Source organism: Solanum lycopersicum, chromosome 1, assembly GCF_036512215.1.
Source record: "Solanum lycopersicum chromosome 1, SLM_r2.1".
Taxonomy (NCBI): Eukaryota; Viridiplantae; Streptophyta; class Magnoliopsida; order Solanales; family Solanaceae; genus Solanum; species Solanum lycopersicum.
In genome coordinates, this window is record NC_090800.1 from 83,025,228 (window position 1) to 83,044,898 (window position 19,671).

At 27.2% G+C, this 19,671-nt stretch overlaps 1 protein-coding gene across 9 annotated transcripts; it reads left to right on the forward strand.

Annotated features, from left to right (window-relative positions):
* Positions 1-14,701: 14,701 nt before the first annotated feature.
* ARF18 (auxin response factor 18) lies at positions 14,702-19,671 on the forward strand. 9 transcript variants are annotated; one of them, XM_010328831.4, is made up of 14 exons: positions 14,702-15,448; positions 15,878-15,993; positions 16,087-16,182; positions 16,270-16,326; positions 16,525-16,677; positions 16,945-17,029; positions 17,190-17,280; positions 17,395-17,559; positions 17,649-17,762; positions 17,848-17,920; positions 18,010-18,157; positions 18,252-18,877; positions 18,967-19,154; positions 19,230-19,671. In XM_010328831.4, the coding sequence occupies exons 2-14, from the start codon at positions 15,880-15,882 to the stop codon at positions 19,375-19,377; spliced, it is 2,058 nt and encodes a 685-aa protein (XP_010327133.2). In that variant the 5' UTR covers positions 14,702-15,448; positions 15,878-15,879; the 3' UTR covers positions 19,378-19,671. The 9 variants fall into 9 exon arrangements, with proteins under 9 accessions (XP_010327133.2, XP_010327130.2, XP_010327135.2 ...); XM_010328828.4 differs by having other exon boundaries at positions 14,741-15,448; positions 15,875-15,993; XM_010328833.4 differs by having other exon boundaries at positions 14,867-15,182; positions 15,875-15,993.

The following is a 19,671-nucleotide window of genomic DNA, read 5'->3' on the forward strand; positions in this document are numbered from 1 at the left end:
ATTATCAGAATTTTCCACATAAGTAATGAATTAAATTTCTGTTTTGACCTTTCCAGGTAATTATTTTCCACCTTTGGTCTTCTAATTGCATAATATTCTTTAAACTTAAAGTCAGGTTTAAATAATTATAAAATTAATAATACTGTATAATATTTTCCACACGTTAGGGATTTCTCTTTCTAACATCATGCTAATGACATGCTGAGAAATACTTAAGGGGTTGTTTGTTTCATAAATTATATATATAAATGATGAGATTAATAAGAAATACTACTCATATTACATGGTAAACAAAATTAATAACCGATACGAAATTTGTACTGTTTTAAAAAATTAATGCGTACTTGTTTTAAATTGAAAAAAAAATATGATATTTTTAGTGATTTTACAGTACATACAATAATTTGGTACTCTTTTCTTAAGTGACTTTTTAATGGTGTGACACCACATCTACCCCTCTTTGATTAACTTTATAGAGTAGCTCATAAGGTATTAAAGCTCAATAATATATTAATCATGATTAGCTACTTTTTATTCAACATTGTATTAATTAAAAATAGACTTTGCAAATGCTGTGAATCTCCTCCACCCTTGCCTGATTTCCACTTCAAATACTATATTTTAAATCGTTTTAATTTATATAATTTTTCCGTACGTTTGATTGGGATAAAGAAAAAGAAAAATTGTTGATTTTGAGGAGTGGAAGAAAAAAAAGAAGATTGGTTAAGATATTTCTTTTGCTTCATATAGGAAAAAATGAAAAATGAATAAATTAATTATTCATCTAGGAACTAAATATCACTTCGAGGTATGATAAGATAAATATGATTTAACATTTACTGTTAATTAAAAATTTCAAAATATAAAAAAATTCCATATATATATATATATATACGCGATACAAATTTGAATTAATGAAATTTCAAATATTATTTTTTAACCACTTTGAGTGTTTTGGTTCTTCTAAAGTGTAGTAGTAAGTGGTGGGAAAAAATTGTGGAAGGAAAGTTGCCAAAACATTATGTAGAAGTTTATAAAATCCATAATTATGTAGCCAATTTTTGAAGCACCAAACTTAGGGTAATCCATTGAGAAGATACTTGTAATTGACTAATTTAACTTATTAATTCTTCAAGTAGTGAATATACCTAATTTTGACCAACACTTGGACATTATATAAATTCACCAAAATAGTAGGCGTAAAGTTACCTCACCCCTATAAATTATGTTTGGCCAATACAGACCAATCCCTTTTCACTATAAAGATACTTAAAATTTACTATTTCCATCTACTCTTAAGTATCACAATTTTACTTTTCAGAGTTAAATAATTATAATTTGATCAATATTTTATGATAAAATTTTTCTTCATATTGATATACAAAAAACATTAATGAAATTTATAGTACTTTTTGTATAGTTTTTAAATATTTAAATTTGTTGCTTAAAATAATAAATTGATGTAAATGTAATTTAACTTTAAAAGTTAGTCAAATTGACTTTTGAAAGCCGATACTTGACAAATAAAAATGGAGAGAGAGTATACATTTTCATAAAACTAAGAATTTTATAATTATTCTAGCAAAAAATAGCTTATTAGGAGCTTTTTTTTCAAAAAAAATAATATCAAACACATGGTTATATTAGTTTTATATTTTTATCCTTACACATGGTTATATGTAAAATTAATCTAGTTAGCACTTAAAGAATGTTCATCGACATGTAATATTCATAACTTATTTACAATCACTAATCCAAACAAGACTCTTGATGTGTATAAACTTTTATTTATCCAATTGTTATTGTAGTAATTATTGCCAGACTTTGTCGATAAGGAAAAAGAAATGGTGTCTTTCTGAGCGACATGTATAAAAATTGAGCCCTTGAAATTTTTTTTATATTAATAGGCACTCATGTATAATTTGTTTGATCAATTTTATGCGTTTATTTTTATTTAAAATAAATGATTCAAAATAATTATTATTTTTAAAAAATTGAAATATAATTAGTTGTTGGTATTGTTTCTATCTTTTTCTTACTAAATATGGAGAAATATTAATATGCGGAAAAGAATAGAAATATTAAACAAGGATATTAATTTAATCAAGTTATCCTATAGTTTTTAAAAAGGTGTAAAAAAAAAGAATATGACGACAAAAATAGATAGCTCATTATTAAGATGTACGAATAATGAGAAAAAGTGAATAAATATTTTTCAAATCCACCTTTCAATAAATTTCCCCAAATAAAAATCTAGTGAAAACCCACAAATTTGTTGAATGGGTTGTTGGAAGTTTCGAATACCTTTTTTTTGGAAAATCAAATTGGACTTTTCCTCTTTTTTTGAGGTCAATATTCTTCTCTTACTCATGATCATTTTTTTTACTATTTATATATTCTTCTGTTTGTTGACTAATTATTCACTTGTTTTAACTTTTTTCTATAATTGTGCAATAAAAATAAATAATATATGGAGTCAAGATTGTTATTAAGTGAATCTAAATTCTATTATTTTCTTCACTTTGATAAAAACAATTTGAATAAATCACTTCCGTCCTCTAGCTTCACTTATATTTTGTACATTCTGAGTCTGTTTGAGATAAAAAAAAAATAATAATAAAAGATCAATCTTAAAATTCTTAGTTATTTGTTATAGAAATTCAAAACAATCTAAAAATCAAGATCAAAGTGAGGTTTCAAGATTACATTTTATAAAAATAATTAAAACCAACATTATATCTTCTTAACATCTAATCTTAACGCGTAAGCTTTCTTCAATATTTTTGTAAAAAAAAAAATGCCACCTAACTACTTTTTCAGTTAGTAATATAATTAACACACCTCAAGCCATAATTAGTTATTCTTAAATCGTTCATGGAGTGTAGGAGTAATTTCTCATAACATTAATAATTACTAATAATCTATTCTCTCTAATCTTCTTCTCACCTTCGTGGCTGACGCAAAAATGAATATTAATTAAGTAAAAATGTGGTCCAAAGTATTAGGAGTTTAAAGAACAAATATATCAGAAATAAAAAATTAAAAACATTGGGAGAAGGGACCAAAGAAAGAATATTCCGTTCGGACATAAATTATTTTCTATTTTGAAAAAGAAATATGTATTTGGTTAGATTTTTTTATTTCTCCATTTTTCAGTTTTCAAAGTGGATTTTTTTTCACTCAAAAGTTTCAATTTTTTCTCTAAGTGAAATTCATTTTTGAACGTAATTTTAATTTTAAATTTGATTTCTTAATTTTAATTTTAAATATTTTAATTTTTTCAAATATTACTTGATTCGTATCCTTCTCGCTTACTAAATTTAAATCAAACAAGAATCTTATAGAAATAAAGACTATTATAAGTTTAACACTGTTTTCTCCATTTTCCCTTTGAACTTTTCATTAAATGCACCACATTGTTCAATATAATTATAAATTATCTTAAATAATTTGAACGATAATGTAGTCAAGTATAAAATCTTGCTAATCCAACTGGAATCTACTGATGATAAATTAAGATAAGATATGGTTAATTCCACTTTATATATTATTATAATCATAATTAATTATTCTGTGTTTTTGGAGTGATTAGAGAATTAATCCAAGTCCTTAACCTTTGAAAGAGGCCAGGAGTCGGTATTAGACAAACATAATTATTTTACCATTATTAACGATGCATAATATATTTTATTCTTGGTTAAGTTTAAACAAATCGAATTTCAAACTGACTTTTTGTCTATGTGCTTCTAGTGGAAAATTTACCCAATAGCATTTTAATTATAAAAAAATTACTTATCTCTCACGCCAAGAATATATATTTGATAAATTAAGCATCTAATCATGTCATTACTGTCCAAAAAAATTCTCATGATCCCAATAAGTTTAACTAAGAAACTATCATGAAACTTTATATTATATTATTTAATTCAGAATTCATGTGGTACACTCACTTTATCATTTTTTTTTAATAATGAATTTACTCGACCAATGAAAAAACCCGGGGTCTAATTAATTATAATTTGATTCTATACACTGGTTTATTTTTCTTCATTATGGTCTTAACTTACCAACTGATGAAATTTCTTTACAATTTTCTATGAATTTTATAAAGTAAATTAAATACTATTGACAGGGGTTAGGATTGCAAAATCAGAGTTGCTTAACAAAAATTAAAGTCAAGAGGAATCAAATCTCATTTTCAATTTTGTAAAAAGTTTTTTTGCTTAAAAAAAGTTTGTAAAAAGTTGGGGTCTTCAAAACACATTCTATACTTTATCTCTTAATATAATAAAATATTCTTTATAAAGGCCTAAAAACAAAGTATAAATAGACAATAATGATCTATCCTATCATTGATTCATTTCACACTTAGCTTCCACAAACCCCACATGCATTATGTACAGTTAAGAGATGCTTAAAAGGTTAATAAATTGCTAAAACTTGTTAAAGAAAAAGAATTTAATTGATTTATGAATTTATCGTCAAAAAATGTAATACTGTAAATAAATTATTATTTTTTTAATCAGAGATTTTTGATTCAAGTTTTAAGTATGAAAAAAGATTCCAAATAAATCTTCGTCGACATGAATTTAAATTAGTCAAACTTTAATATGAATATTGTATAAAAAAATTGGTGATAAATTTAAATTAGTCAATTTCTAATACAAATATTGTATGTTAAAAATTGGTGATCGAAAGTGCGGAGTGAAAGTGAGTTTCCAGGAAACAAGGGTTGATGACGCAATCCTAAGAGAAAGATGGTTATTAATTTTATGATTAAAAATAATTTTGCCATATAATTGCTCCATTGTCTAAACTAAGTGAAACACTAAAGCTTAATATAAGGACGGCTTAAAAGATTAATTAATGAATAATCAATAAATAAAATAATTAATAGTACTTAGGACCCATGATTTGGACTCCACCCTTTCCCACTGACAATAATTGTTCTCCCTCCGTGCGCCCTATAATTATATTTTAATATTTTCTGCATATTATATTGTCTACTTCTAATTTCAATTTATATGTATGTAACCATTCTTACACTTGTATTTTTTGGGTGTGTTATGGTTCTAATTGCTATTTAATTAAATTTTATTAGTTGCAGAGTTAAATATTCTTTTTACTCGTTTAATTTTAGCTATTGCTGATTAATTATAAATTATATAAGCTTTATTATATTTATATATATATTTCATTCGTATAAATAAAATATTGATTTGAAGTTCTAATTAATTTATGACGTTTAATCTTATGTCATAATCAACTTTTATAGCATATAACTCGTTATTCTATGTGTCCATTATTAATCATATCTATAAGTAATATGTAGTTGGGAATTATTTAACGATAATAGATTTTAAAAGACATTTTTGTGATCCAGCTAATAGGTCAAATTTTACCACAAAACGATTTACAATTTAATAGGTATATTTTTGCTAATTAAAAATGAATTACCAATATATAGGTAATAATTCAATTTAAATTTAATTTTTTTACGCGACATTTAAGATAACAAGATTATATAAATATTTTGAGATTTTATATATCCTTAGTTTAAGACGATAACTCGACAAATTTAAGAAAATTTTGTATTTTCTTAAATATATTATTTTAAAAAAAAACAGATAAATAAATTAAAATAAATAAAAATTAATTAATGTATAAACATCTTCAGATATTAAAAAAAAAAACTAACATGTATAATTTTGTACGGAAAAGATAATTTGAAGTATCATCAACGTCAATTATTATAGGAAGTTAATTTATTTATGCACACCTAGTATTTATAATTTTAGCAAATAGTCCTAATATACCCATTGTTGTTGTAATTGTTACAAATTTACAATACAACTTATATTATCTTCGGCTAAATTCAAGAAATTTGGGAGAGGCAAATAAATATGTCCATTACTTAAAAACATAAGGATTAACGATGATCAATTTTTTAAAAATAGATAAGTAATATATTTTATTGTTAATTCGCGTGTTCTTGAGTCATGCGTATGTATTTTATTGCAATGTTGTAGAAATATCTTTGTAAAAAAAAAAAAGGAACGATGGATTTGGGGCGAAGATGAAATTTGAGTTTTTATTTTGTGTTTTAAATTAATATTTTTAATAAAAAATTTTAAAATTACTTTAATCATTATATCGAAAGAACTTAATATGATCACTTATTTATTAACACAATAATTATTTATTTCCAGTTTCGACTATTTTATATAAACATAATGTGATAATTATTTATTTTTATATAATAAAAATCTTGAAAGCTATTTATCATTTACGATCTCAGACTTTAAATTTAATTTTTTATTAATATTTTTTTTTCTATAAACGTTAATCTAAATTGTCAGTCTCCATATTTGGTGTCAAAAAAAAAAAAACATAAAGCATCTTTTAGCATTTTACGGAGAAAACGTGGATATTACATTACATTACAATCTTAACACACTATACACATTTTTGGAGGCTTCTATTTTCCTAACAAGTGTATTATTTCTTTACATTAATCTATTAATCCATTTTGTATTTGACTACATTTGCAAAATAAAACAATTAAAAACAGTTTTTTTTTAAAAAAAATAATCAATAAATAAGGAAAAAAGAAAACGTGGTGCCTTTGTGTTGAATAAGAATATCCTTTGAAAAAAGCAGACTACCAAAACAAATACGTCTGAATCACTGTACGAAACCCACGTGGCGACCAATTATTACTGAGCGATGATGACGTGTCGAGTGGGACCTATCTCCTGACACAAAAGATTAAAAGAAAAGTATACAATAATTACTACTGCTAAGTTTGCACCCACCTGCGCAATAAGGGGTTGTTTGGCGATGAGTTACTTATGATATATATTATTTAGTATTATTATATTTTATAAGAATTTTAATTTTATGTATTGTTTTGTATGATATTTATTTTGTTGGTATTACTAAACATAAGACTCAATACGACGAAATTAATATCTATAAAGAAAAAAATATTCCTATACAAAATTTCTTATTTAGGGAGAACTATTTATTGCAAAATAAATTCAATACAATATTTGAAATGTGAGTTGTGTAGCATTTACTAATTGAAAAAAATAAATGTATCACTACATAATGTTTGTGATTGCAATTGAATATATTATTTGTTGATATACATGTAATTATTTGTATTTTGAATAATTTATAAAATTACATATATATTAAAATTAAAAAAAATTCAAAAATAGTAAAGATAATGGACATAATGAGGCTCTATAACTATAGTTTCGATAGTTGCGCTCCATAGCTATATCGTTTGTTACGAAAGTATCGGTATGCATATTTCGCTTGCGAATATACAAACATGATAAGTATATTACAAGTTTTGTATGTAATATGAATTTTTCATAAATTGTATACAAATAATTATAGTAACCATATACAAAATCTATTTTATAAAATCATGAACTAAATTATACAAATTATTGATTTATACAATCATGAACTAAATTATATGAATTCTGTATTTATACAATTAAGAATCGAATTATATAAATTTTGAATTTATATATCAGAAAATTGATACAAATTCGGACAGAAGACCTGACCAGACAAAAAATGTTGCAATTTAAGGATGAAGTAGAGTTTTGTAAAATGTTTTCCTTAATTTTTTAGGGAAGTCATTTCATTAGATTTGATGAAAATGAATTTATTCGAAAAACATTTAACTCAAAATAGGAAATTCGAAAAATATTTTACTTCGTACCAAACACACCCTTAATACAACATAAGATGAGTTGAAAAACAATGAATCAAAAATACTTGATAAAAAAAAATTCTGCATTACCAATGTATGCACGCAGTATTAATTCATTCATGTTATTAATCTTCGTATTAAATGATCTCTAAAACTGTCTTAGTTCCAAATAAATTGGATCAATTATGAAAATTTATATGAATTTTTGTTTTATTAATTTATTTTGTTTATTCTGATTTGAAACGAAGTTAATATATATATATATATATATATATATATATATATATATATATATATATATATATATATATATATATATATTAGAAACGATACTTTGGTTTGGGATTCTTAAGTTCGATTGTGACTTTTGAATGTACATAAAATTGCACATAGTACAGATTAGTCATTTAAAATTTTGACATGCAAAAGACGTTTAAGACGAGTTGGCAGACCGCAGATTTATAGATCAAATTGTCCTATGCTAAAAATAATAATTCAATATTTTTTGACTTTTAAATATGAATGAAAGTGACATACATATACGGATTATTACGGCTAATCTGTATATGTTTGTGTTGGGAGTTTCAATTGAACCCATACTCATAGCCATTAATGGATATGATAGCTATATGCATCAAATCAACATTTAACCGGCCAGCTCTCGAGAGTGTTTCAATATTCTCTAAATAATTAAATATAAAGGTAGGTAGATTTTTACTTTTTATTTTTTTTAATTTAATTATTATTGAAGTTTGATTTTTTCAAAATTATTTTTTAAAGATATATTAAATGAGCCTCAAGTCACACGATGAAATTTTAAGAGAAAATTCTAGATGAGACACACTAGCTATTTTTGAAACTAATTCCGATCTGTATTGGTATAATCAGCTTAAAAAATAATCTATCTTGTTGAAGCAGTGATAATACAGACTTATGCATAATATTTTGTTTACCTAGATAATGCATATATATAATAAAGGTCCTTTTGGAGATATATAAAGTCCAAAGGTGTTTTGTGATTTACATTTTAAGGATATTAATGTGTGATGGAGCCAATATCAAAGTTAGGGCAATGAAAACTTTAGCTGAGGATATGATATTAATAAAAATATATAAAAATTGAAAAATAATAAATGAGTGTTGTCCTACTAGGAAGTGATCTAGCTTCCTCCTCTGCTCTTTCTCTTTTAGGTGGGGAAAATCCATAAGTATTCTGAGATTATTGTTGAAATTTTAGGAATATATTTTAATTAAATTAAGTTTTTTTAATTTTTTTTTTTTTTGTACATATTACATATTTTGTAATTTTATGTAATTAAGACGCGTGGAAGATATTTGGATGCCATTTAAGTTTAAAAAAATGCATAAAATTACCAAAAAAATAAATGTTGGAGGGTGATACGATATTAGTTTAATTAAGGTGTGTCTTTGAGATTTAAATCATAGTCTAAGTACTTGTGCATTTTTTCTTTACTTATATAAAATGTAGTATAACTTTTGTATTCTTTATTTAGTTTTCAAATTGTTACTTCCTTCATCCGGTAATGTTTGTCATATTCCGTTTTTCAAAAGTCAATTCGACTAATTTTCAAAGTTAAATTATATCACATTAACTCGATATTTTAGATCAAAAATAAATATTCTAAAACTATATGAAAAATACTATAAATTATAATTTTTTGCATATTAAATAATAAAAAATATATTTAAAATATTAATTAAAATTTTATAATTTAAATCTAAAAATATAAATTATGATAAATAATATTGAACGGAGTAATAATTGTGTGTAGTTAGTAAGTAAAGGTTGTTTAGCAGTGGCACCACGTTACCGTGGAAGCGCGTGTATGTGGGTGATGAAGGAAGGTGGGGCCAGAAAAGTAGAATAATGGCAGGTTGAGTAAATTAGGTGATTTATAAGGTTTAGATTTAATTTAATGGTAAAAGAGATATCATGGGAAATATATTTTGCCGGGTTTACTCTCAACCAACAGAGGTTGCCTGCCATTGTGCAGACAAAGAAAGGGACGCCAAAGATCCCCGTCATAACGTCGTCAAACTTAACACTTTCCGTTACGAAAACCTCTTACTCTCTGGATAATGGAAAATATATTTACCATTAAATTACAAGTTTGTGTTAAATCCAGTTGCTTTTAATATGAAATAGTAAAAAACATTTCTACCTTTTCTTTCATCGAAAAGATCAATTACCCATACACAAATACATTAAATCATAGTAAGACAAAAAAAATATTCTTAGCTTTTAATTATATTTAAATAATTGATGGTTTTAATATGCATGTGAAAACGATACATATAAAAAGTGTAAGAGATTTTGAATAATGATAGGAATGAGAAGAGGCGAAAATAATTACAAAATATAGTGTTGAGAGGAAATCAAAAAGCTAGCTAGGCATGAAAAGAGTTGCAACTCAGTACGGGTATCTTCAATTATATTCTCTATTTTACTCTTTAAATACAAAATTATTTATTTTTTAAAATAATTAATTCTAATTTAATTTTTTATTTTAAAATATTTTTTTAATGTTATATTATTATTCCTGTTTCATTCTTATCATCCTTATCTGACAATAACACTCTATGGTCTTTATGTAATATAAAATTTTATTTTTTTCAATTTTTTCATTTAATATAAAATTGCATTTTATTCTAAATAACATAAATTGAGATAAATATTATATAATACATATTAACGAATAATTTAAATAAAAAATGAAATCATCGATGAAATATAATTGCATCATAAATATTGTATTATCATAAAATTTATTTTAAATCTTACATAAATAATCAACTTTTAAGACTATTACGTTAGTTTCATGAATGTTCTATTAATATATTATATAGTTCAAAATGAGCATTTTTTGTCCTTATTTTTTTTATGTGGAGCTAAAAATTGTATAAATAAACAATTTCATCTTGTATCCAATTATTTCGTGATATATTGCTCAGACTCTTCAAAAATGTCAACTGGTGAGTGTCAGATTCGCCAAAAGTAGTGTATTTTTAAGAATCTGAGACAGGTGCAGCATCAAAAGTGGAGAGTCCGCGCGAGTAAGATTTCGTGTACTAATTTATTTCCCATATTACATTTTGAACTATTGAATCAAATATTTTCATTCTATTTATAAAATGTAGTTTAATAATTTATCAACTATAAAAAAAAAAAAGTAGATTGTTTGAATTATCATGTAAATTTTGTGCATACTTCATAATGAAAAATAATTATAACCTAAATTAAATATTTAAAATGACCAAAAAAATTAAAAAAACAATAATATGGTTTAGATGTTATATTACTTAAAAAATAATTACAAATATTAGAGACTTAATTAATAACCTTATATAATATAAATAATATTAAAATAACTTTAAGTTACATATTTAAAGTGATATTTTTTTTAAAAAAAAAATGATTAATTTAGTGCTAGTAGTAACTTGTAAATGTTATATTGCATTAGAAAATAGTTACAAATGATAAAGATTAAATTAGTAATATACTAGAAATTATATTATAATAATCAAAAGTAAAATAGAGAGGTGAATAGTAGTTCTCCAATGTACCTTTCTATAAATAGAGAATCGATAGTTTTTTAGAGAGTGGTTGGAGACCCAATTCTCTATTTTACTCTCTTAATATATAGAATGGAGAGTAAAATAAAGATGGATTGGAAATGGTCTAAAAGACATCGTCCAAATTAACAGAGCTTGGAGATAACTCATTAAAGTAAAATTACTTAGGGATATCACTTATGTTTGTTTTAGGACTACAATATCACCCAACATTGCCTGTTTTCTTCAAAATATACTTGACACAAAAAAATATATTATTTCTCTCCTACTAGGGTGCCATGTCACATTTTTAATTTATTATTAATATTTTTCTAATTCTTTTAAAGAATCGGAAGAACCCACATATTTTCTTGAAGAACCGGAGGAGCTCATATTACAGTTTTTAATGTAATTTTTTTTTGTCAATTTTTTTTAAAAGCTATCTATATATAATAGGAGAAGTAAAAAGTGTCACATGTCAGCACCACAAATATTCAAGAATTTTAATTTTTGAAAAAACATTTTAAATATGCTCTAAAATTACAATTGAAAAAACATAAATTTTAATATAGCTATTTTAAATAGAAATGAAAGTTCTTTTGTTTAAAAAAACTGTAACGGCAAAAAATGAATGATTTTTAAATGCCTCTAATTTTAATTTTAAATGAAAAAAATGAAATTGAACAATAATGATTATTACGGGAAAAAGATTAAACATCTTTAAATGCTTCAAATTCCAAATTTAAGGTTAAAAAATAAAAACTGAAGATTGAATTATTTTATTAAAAAAACTGTAATGTCTATTTATATTTATCACACTTTTAATGATTTTAGGAAATGCTCCAACAAAATGAATTGAAATAAAATGTAGAAATATCTATCTATATGGGAGAAGAAAAAGTGCACCATAAAAAAGCTAATTAATTAAAGTTTGTAGTAAAAAATAATAATTGTCATTAAAAATTTTAAAAACTTATTTTATAAAAATAGTTAAAACAATACATTAGTAGTTAATCGTAGAAATGGGTACTTTTTTTCATTCAAATTTATCTTTATATATATCTAAAAAACAAAACATTATCAAAAAACATAAATAGAAAACAATATTTAAAAAAAAATTATTGCAACCTATTGTTTAAATAAGTTCAAAGCATATTTTTTTAATAATAATAAAAAAAAATATGACATGACATCTTAATAACTGACAGATAATACATTTTTATGTTAAATACAATTTAAGAAAAATAGATAAAATTAAATATATTATAATCTTAAAACAAACATAAATGATATTATGCTTGATGGCATGTCATAGTATTAGATTTATTCATTTAAATTTTTGCTTTTATCATCTATTAGCAACGACAAATCTTGAACTTTTAATAAAAAGAAATTGATCAAAGTAATATATGAAAGAGTCAAAGAGCATCATGAATATATATATGTACACACATTTTTTAAAATCAAGCTACACAACATAATTTTTAATCAAGGGATATCAATTAACAGTTAACAGTCCTTAAATATATACAGCAGCTTCGTCATTGTGATATTATTATTTCACTCATATTTTTTTTTATTCTTTTTGTTTAAGCTATATATTTTCTTCTTTATTGTATTTTTTAGTTCAGTAGCTATTTTAATTCCATACACTTAAAATTAAAATATTCTTTTCACTTTTATAAGTCAGGAACATGATTGTGTTTCCTCTATCCTCTTTTGGTCCCCAGTTGTTGTAAATGTAGAAATAAAAACCAATTAAATTGAGTGTATTTGATTCGCTTAGGATTATTTATCGTGTTACGCTTATCGAAAATTAATTTAATTAATTTTTAAAAGTATATTAGATTATATTAATTTGATATTTTAAACCAAGAAATTAGATATTCTAAAATTATATAAAAAATATTATAAAATATAATTTTTTATATATTAATATAATCGAAATACATCTTAAATTATCAGTCAAATTTTTTATAATTTGACTTTAAAAATAAAAATAATGACAAATAATATCAAATATAGAAAGTATTTATTAAGGCTGCTATGAATAGGGGAGCGGTTTCATTGGTAAATACTTATTGTGGGGACCACAGCACTGTTACGAGTTATTTAACTTAACTATGGTTAAAGTTGACTTTTCATAGTACAACAATCTATTCTTCTTATTCCATTCATGGCAAAATAAATAGGTATCCATCTGCTCTATAATTAGCATAATTTAATGATATATTGTCCATCAAAATAAACTCTCTTCAGTTAAAATAATACTTTTATTTGAAGCAAAAAATGGAACAATTATAGAATTTATATGACGCATTAAATGTAACGTTTGTTTGTGCACATTTTATAAATCCTATTATTTTATGTTATCTTTCTCCCATATTTCAGTTATGTTACAGAAAGAACTACTATAGGCAAATATGGCTCATATTTTAATGAACTGTATTCGAAATTTTATAATGACTTATTCCTTTTCTATTCTAATTAACAGTTATTTAGTACATATAAGTTCTAAAAACAAATTAAAGGCATCACCTTTTGACATGTAAAAATTAAAATGAGAGAGTGATATTTACCAAAAAAGCTGAAAAGACAGTTGAGGACGGTGAGTGGCAAAATCGCAGATTTTTCTGATGTCATTTCACATATTTTTTTTATTTATGAAAATGCACTATAAAAAATAGACAAAATAGATTCTAGTTAAAATAGTAAAAAAAAATTCCAACTTTTCTTTTTCGTGTGTAAATACAATTAATTATTATTTTTTCGTCTTTCTTATTAGAATATCTATAAAAATAGCAATGTTTTTAATGAAAAATAATATGTGTTTCGTACTATAAAAGAAATAGGTCATTTGATAGAATGTGCTATGAAAAACAACGTATGTGTTACTTTGGAATATTATTAATATCTTGTTTAGTTTTCTTTGCCTAGCTATCAACTAATTTTACATTAGTTATATACTCTATTTTATTGTGTGTATTATTAATATCATATTAGCTATGCAATAATTTTAATATATTTATTAGCATTGTTAAAGACCCCATTGCCCATCAAAACTTTGTTTACATCTCTTTTTCCTTATAAATAGTTTTTTATGCAATATTTTTAAATCATTAAACTAAATTATGCATAAAAATAATGTACGATAACAAATACAAGCATAATCGATATATCTTTTTTTAATAATAATTATTATATTTAACATTTTCCTTATACTGTCAACTCAATATATAATTTATTGGACTATGATAATAATCAATGTGAAACTTATTCTTCATATTTTTAGCAGGAGGAAAGTCATTGTCTTACTTTCGTAAAAATAATAATTTTTTTTAAAAGAAAATAATTTTAATTTTTTTTTTTAAATCAGAAAACATTTTCGTCTCCTTCGAACAAACCCATAAAAGTTAAAAAAAAGAAAAGGATTCCAGTATCTTATCACTAAAAAAATAAAGAAAAGGTAGTTGCAATAAAAAAATAAAAAAAGTTACTGGTATGAAAAAGCTTAACTGGGGTTAAATTTTAACCTGAGCATGTCCGAGGTGAGTGAAAGAAGCTTTTGATTTTGTATTTCAGCTATATAGAGGGAAGACGAAAAGATATACAGAGAGAAGTTAGATAATAACGAAGCGGTTTTGGGGGTATTTGGTAAACGTTGATTATTCAGGTGATAAATTGTTGAGAGGAAAAAAGCGGTTTTTGGAAATCCAAAAAAGGTGGTATTGGTTACTGATTACAAGACTCAAAAAGGGCAAAGAGTGGTTTTGTAACTGAAAAAAAGCAAAGTTGTAGAAGAAAAAAAAAAAATCAGTAGAAAGAGCACAAAAGCAGTTACATACACTTATGTGTGTTTACATTTAGAGAGAGAAAGGTGCAGAAAATGGGTGATTATTATTAACTATTTTGTTTGCTAGCTAAAATGGATCTTTGCAAGTTTTTGGTTTGGATTTGTAATGATGATAATTGGGTATGTTGAAGTGCGTGAACACTGAGAACGGTTTCTTCTTCAAGCTTTGTTGTTACCGTCCCTTTTTTGTTTGTTTTGGGTTCCTTGTGAAATTTTGGGTGATTTCTTTTTAATTTTTTGGGGCCTTGTTGGTTGAAGGCCATAGAGGAGCTTCTGAGTCATAAAAACAGGTGAAAATGAATTGCTTCTTCTTTCTTCTTTCTTATAAAGTTTTGTGGGTTTCAATGAAGTTTTGTTGTTTTCTGAGAAATAGAGGTAGCAAAACTTGACTCGGCATCTCTCTGTGTTTGTTTCTCTTCTTCTTCTTTGTCTTTTTTATATATTTTTTCTGAAAATTTTCAACTACTACTTTAAAGCTTTAGTTAATGCAATTTGCTGATCATTTCATAAATCATTAAATTCCTGATTTGGGAGTAGTCCTGTTTTAATGAAAAATGCACTTTAAATAGCTCTAGCTTCTGTTGAGTTCTGTAACAACGACTGCTGAGTTCAATTTCTTTTTTCAGTCTCTGCTTTATTTCTTTGGCAAGTTGAAGATTTTTTTCCTTTTCTAATTTTTTGTGAGTTTGTTACATTTTCTATTTCTGGTTTTTCAGTAGGTATGGGAACTGAGGATTTGTATAGAGATCTCTGGAAGGCATGTGCAGGGCCTTTAGTTGATGTTCCTCGGGAAGGAGAGCGAGTTTACTACTTTCCACAGGGTCACATAGAACAAGTATTTCTTTTCAACCCTCTTTTTATGATGCTAAAGTTCCATTTTTGAAAAAAAAAAATCTGAAATTTTGCGTATTAATTGATGCTTATATAGTTAGAGGCTTCGACAAATCAAGCTGTGAATCAACAAATTCCTCAGTTTAATCTTGCTTCTAAGATACTCTGCCACGTTTTTCACGTTCAGTTACTGGTATGTTCTTGATTCTGAATTCTATTCATTGTTTATTGCCAATTTCGTGTTATGGTTAATCATTGACCGTTCCCCTTCAATTGATAGGCGGAGACAGAGACCGATGAGGTCTATGCCCAGATCACATTGCACCCTGAGGCGGAGGTAACTATCTATAGTAATTGCTTTTAGTTTGTGTGCATATTTTCTTAAGCATCCGGCATCTGATGCTAAATGAAGCATCAGGCTCCTCTAAGCCAACTTTTTGTTTAAAAGGGTTGAACCTTTATTGGATGATTGCTGTTTAGATTCTTTAGTTTGACTAATTCTCGCGTTTCATCGACTTAATTTATTTCCTTGTAGCAAGAGGAGCCTTCTAAACCTGATCCATGCCCACCTGATCTGCCAAAACGAACGGTTCACTCGTTCTGTAAGATCTTAACCGCATCAGATACAAGCACGCATGGAGGATTTTCTGTTCTTCGGAAGCACGCTAATGAATGCCTCCCGCAACTGGTAGTTCTTTCACTTTGTTTTCACTTATTTTTGTTTTTTTTCGTTAGATGGATGAAGAAAGTGGGCTTAATAATAACAACATGTACTACTTATCTTTTCAATATCAGCAACTGTTGTCTAAGTTTAACTCATCTTGATGTTGTATAACAAAATTGGCAGGAGAGAAGGATCATTTCTTCTCTTCCCTGTCTTAGACTTGATTACTTTTAGCAAATTTTTAGAGGGTTATATGTTCTGACATTTTGGACTGGTATGTGGCATCAACAGGACATGACTCAGGCGACTCCGACCCAAGATTTGGTTGCCAAAGATCTTCATGGGTATGAGTGGCGATTTAAGCATATCTTTAGAGGTAACTTTTTTACTTGGTACAGTAAGGATTAACCAATGTTGGTGCTTTGAGTTTTTGAGGTTGAGAAACTCTCCCCGTATAATAATATTTTTAGTTGAATTTAGATTCTGGTATACATGTATTTTGTCTTGGTTCCTTAATCTACATAGTCACTTTTCAGGCCAACCTCGAAGACACTTGCTTACTACTGGATGGAGTACATTTGTAACATCCAAGAGATTGGTTGCTGGTGATGCTTTTGTATTCCTGAGGTGCTAACACTCTTTTTTATTTGTTAGGAACTGCTGCTGATTCATTTTCGATAAAATTAAATCATATTTTATTTTCCATGACATAGATGGTGACACTTGTCTTAAATATTGCAGGGATGATAGTGGAGAACTGCGTGTTGGGGTTAGACGTCTTGCTCGTCAGCAAAGCCCTATACCTCAATCTGTGATATCCAGCCAAAGTATGCATCTTGGAGTTCTTGCCACTGCATCTCATGCTATTACAACACAGACTCGGTTTGTTGTGTATTATAAACCAAGGTATTCCTCTATCCTCTCGTAAAATGTTTATGCTGTGCATGTTATATGACATCTTCCTAATTCTTTTGATACCACATGACATCAATCAGGACAAGCCAATTTATAGTTGGATTAAACAAGTATCTGGAGGCTGTGAGTCATGGGTTCTCAGTGGGTATGCGTTTCAGGATGAGGTTTGAAGGAGAAGATTCTCCTGAAAGAAGGTTCACTATTCATTCCCTTTTCTTATGTTATTTGAAGGTCATGCTGCTGTTGCAGCTTTTGATTTCTGTGGGCGTTAATTGTCAGGTTTACAGGAACTATTGTTGGAACTGGTGACATTTCCTCACAATGGTCAGAATCTAAATGGCGATCCTTGAAGGTTAAGAATATGTTTGGTTTCATAGATCGAAAAGTTTGACACATTTATTGTCTCGTTTTGATACTTGTTTAAGTTTTACTCTCTTCTAGATTCAATGGGATGAACCAGCATCCATGGTAAGGCCGGACAGGGTTTCACCATGGGAGATAGAGCCTTTTGTTGCTTCTACTTGTGTAGATGTTGCACAACCAGGAATAAAGAGCAAAAGACCCCGTCCCCTTGATCTTCCCCGCTCTGGTATGTAGTTACTTCTGCACTCGTGTCTCACTTTTCCTTTCCCTTTCTACAATTCCAGTCATTGAAACCCAGACATAAATGGTTTTTTTTGCAGAGATTGCTGTTGCCTCTGCTGCTTCTCCATTCTGGTGTCCTGGATCTGGTCTTACTCTTGAAGTGAGTCATTTAGGTGGTATTACGGAAGTGCAAAGCCGTGATAACCAACTATTCTGGTCCTCAAAGCAGAGTAGCAGCCTCTCCAACGGCATGAGCAACACTAGTTGTAGAACACATCTCAGTGGAGCTTGGCAGCATAATATGCTTGCAAATGGTTCCCTCAATCTGCTCCGAGACTCTATTGAAGACAACAAGCAGCTGATCACACGATCAGCTCTGTTGGATTATGGTTCTCCGATGTCTTCAAGGGTAAGTAGTGGCCTCTTACATGACCAAGTCAATAGGGGTAGCAAACATGTGATCTCTTCTGCTTGTCGGTTATTTGGAATTGACTTGCGGAACAACTCTAATAATACGCCGTCTAAGGCGAAAGAAATGCTTGGTCCGAACATTACATCGAACTGCGCTGATGAGGCACCTGTTGTGCATGACGAGTCTGAAGTTGCTAAGGACCAGAATGTTGGGCATCTGAATCCTTCAGAAGAAAAGAAACAATTCCAATTGGAGGCACTACCAAAGGATACACAAAAGCAAGGCCCCACTTCGTCAAGAACTCGTACTAAGGTACATGAGATAGTTTATGTTAGTTCTTTAGATTGTTGGAACCATCTGTTTACTTTACTTATTTGTAAGCATATTTATCGAAATTATAGGTGCAAATGGAAGGGGTTTGTGTTGGACGCGCAGTTGACTTGACTGCACTAAGTGGCTATGATGATCTCATCAGTGAATTGGAGAAGATATTTGATATCAAAGGAGAGCTTTGCCCTCGAAACAAATGGGAAGTTGTGTACACGGATGATGAGGGTGACATGATGCTTGTGGGGGATGATCCATGGCTGTGAGTTTCTGCAACTGTTTTTATTTTCATGAGCTTTTTTTGTTGACTAGTTTTGATTTAATTTATTGATTGCAGAGAGTTCTGCAAGATGGTGAGGAGGATATTTATATATTCCAGCGAGGAAGTGAAGAAGATGACTCCTAGATGTAAGCTTCCTATCTTATCATTGGAAGGTGAAGGGACAATGCCGAGTGTAGATTCAGAGCTCAAGGCTGAGGGTTGATGACTTGCACAAAATTGTTAATACAAGGGCTTAACGACTAGACATGTTTTTTTCTTTACTTAATATTCGCGTGTTTCTCTCCTCTCTCATAAGAAAAACTAGGAAAACTGGAGTTAGTGATTTGCTCCTAAGTAGAAGAGCAGTAAGGAAGTAGATTAATGTTAGTATTTACTAATTTTGTAGTCAGAAGAAACTTGGTGAAAGTTAGCTGTGGAAAATGTGAATACTTTTGTGGTTGTTGACAGCTTTTGATTTGATAAAAAAACTTAGACATGCTTGTTTCTTGATGGCAAA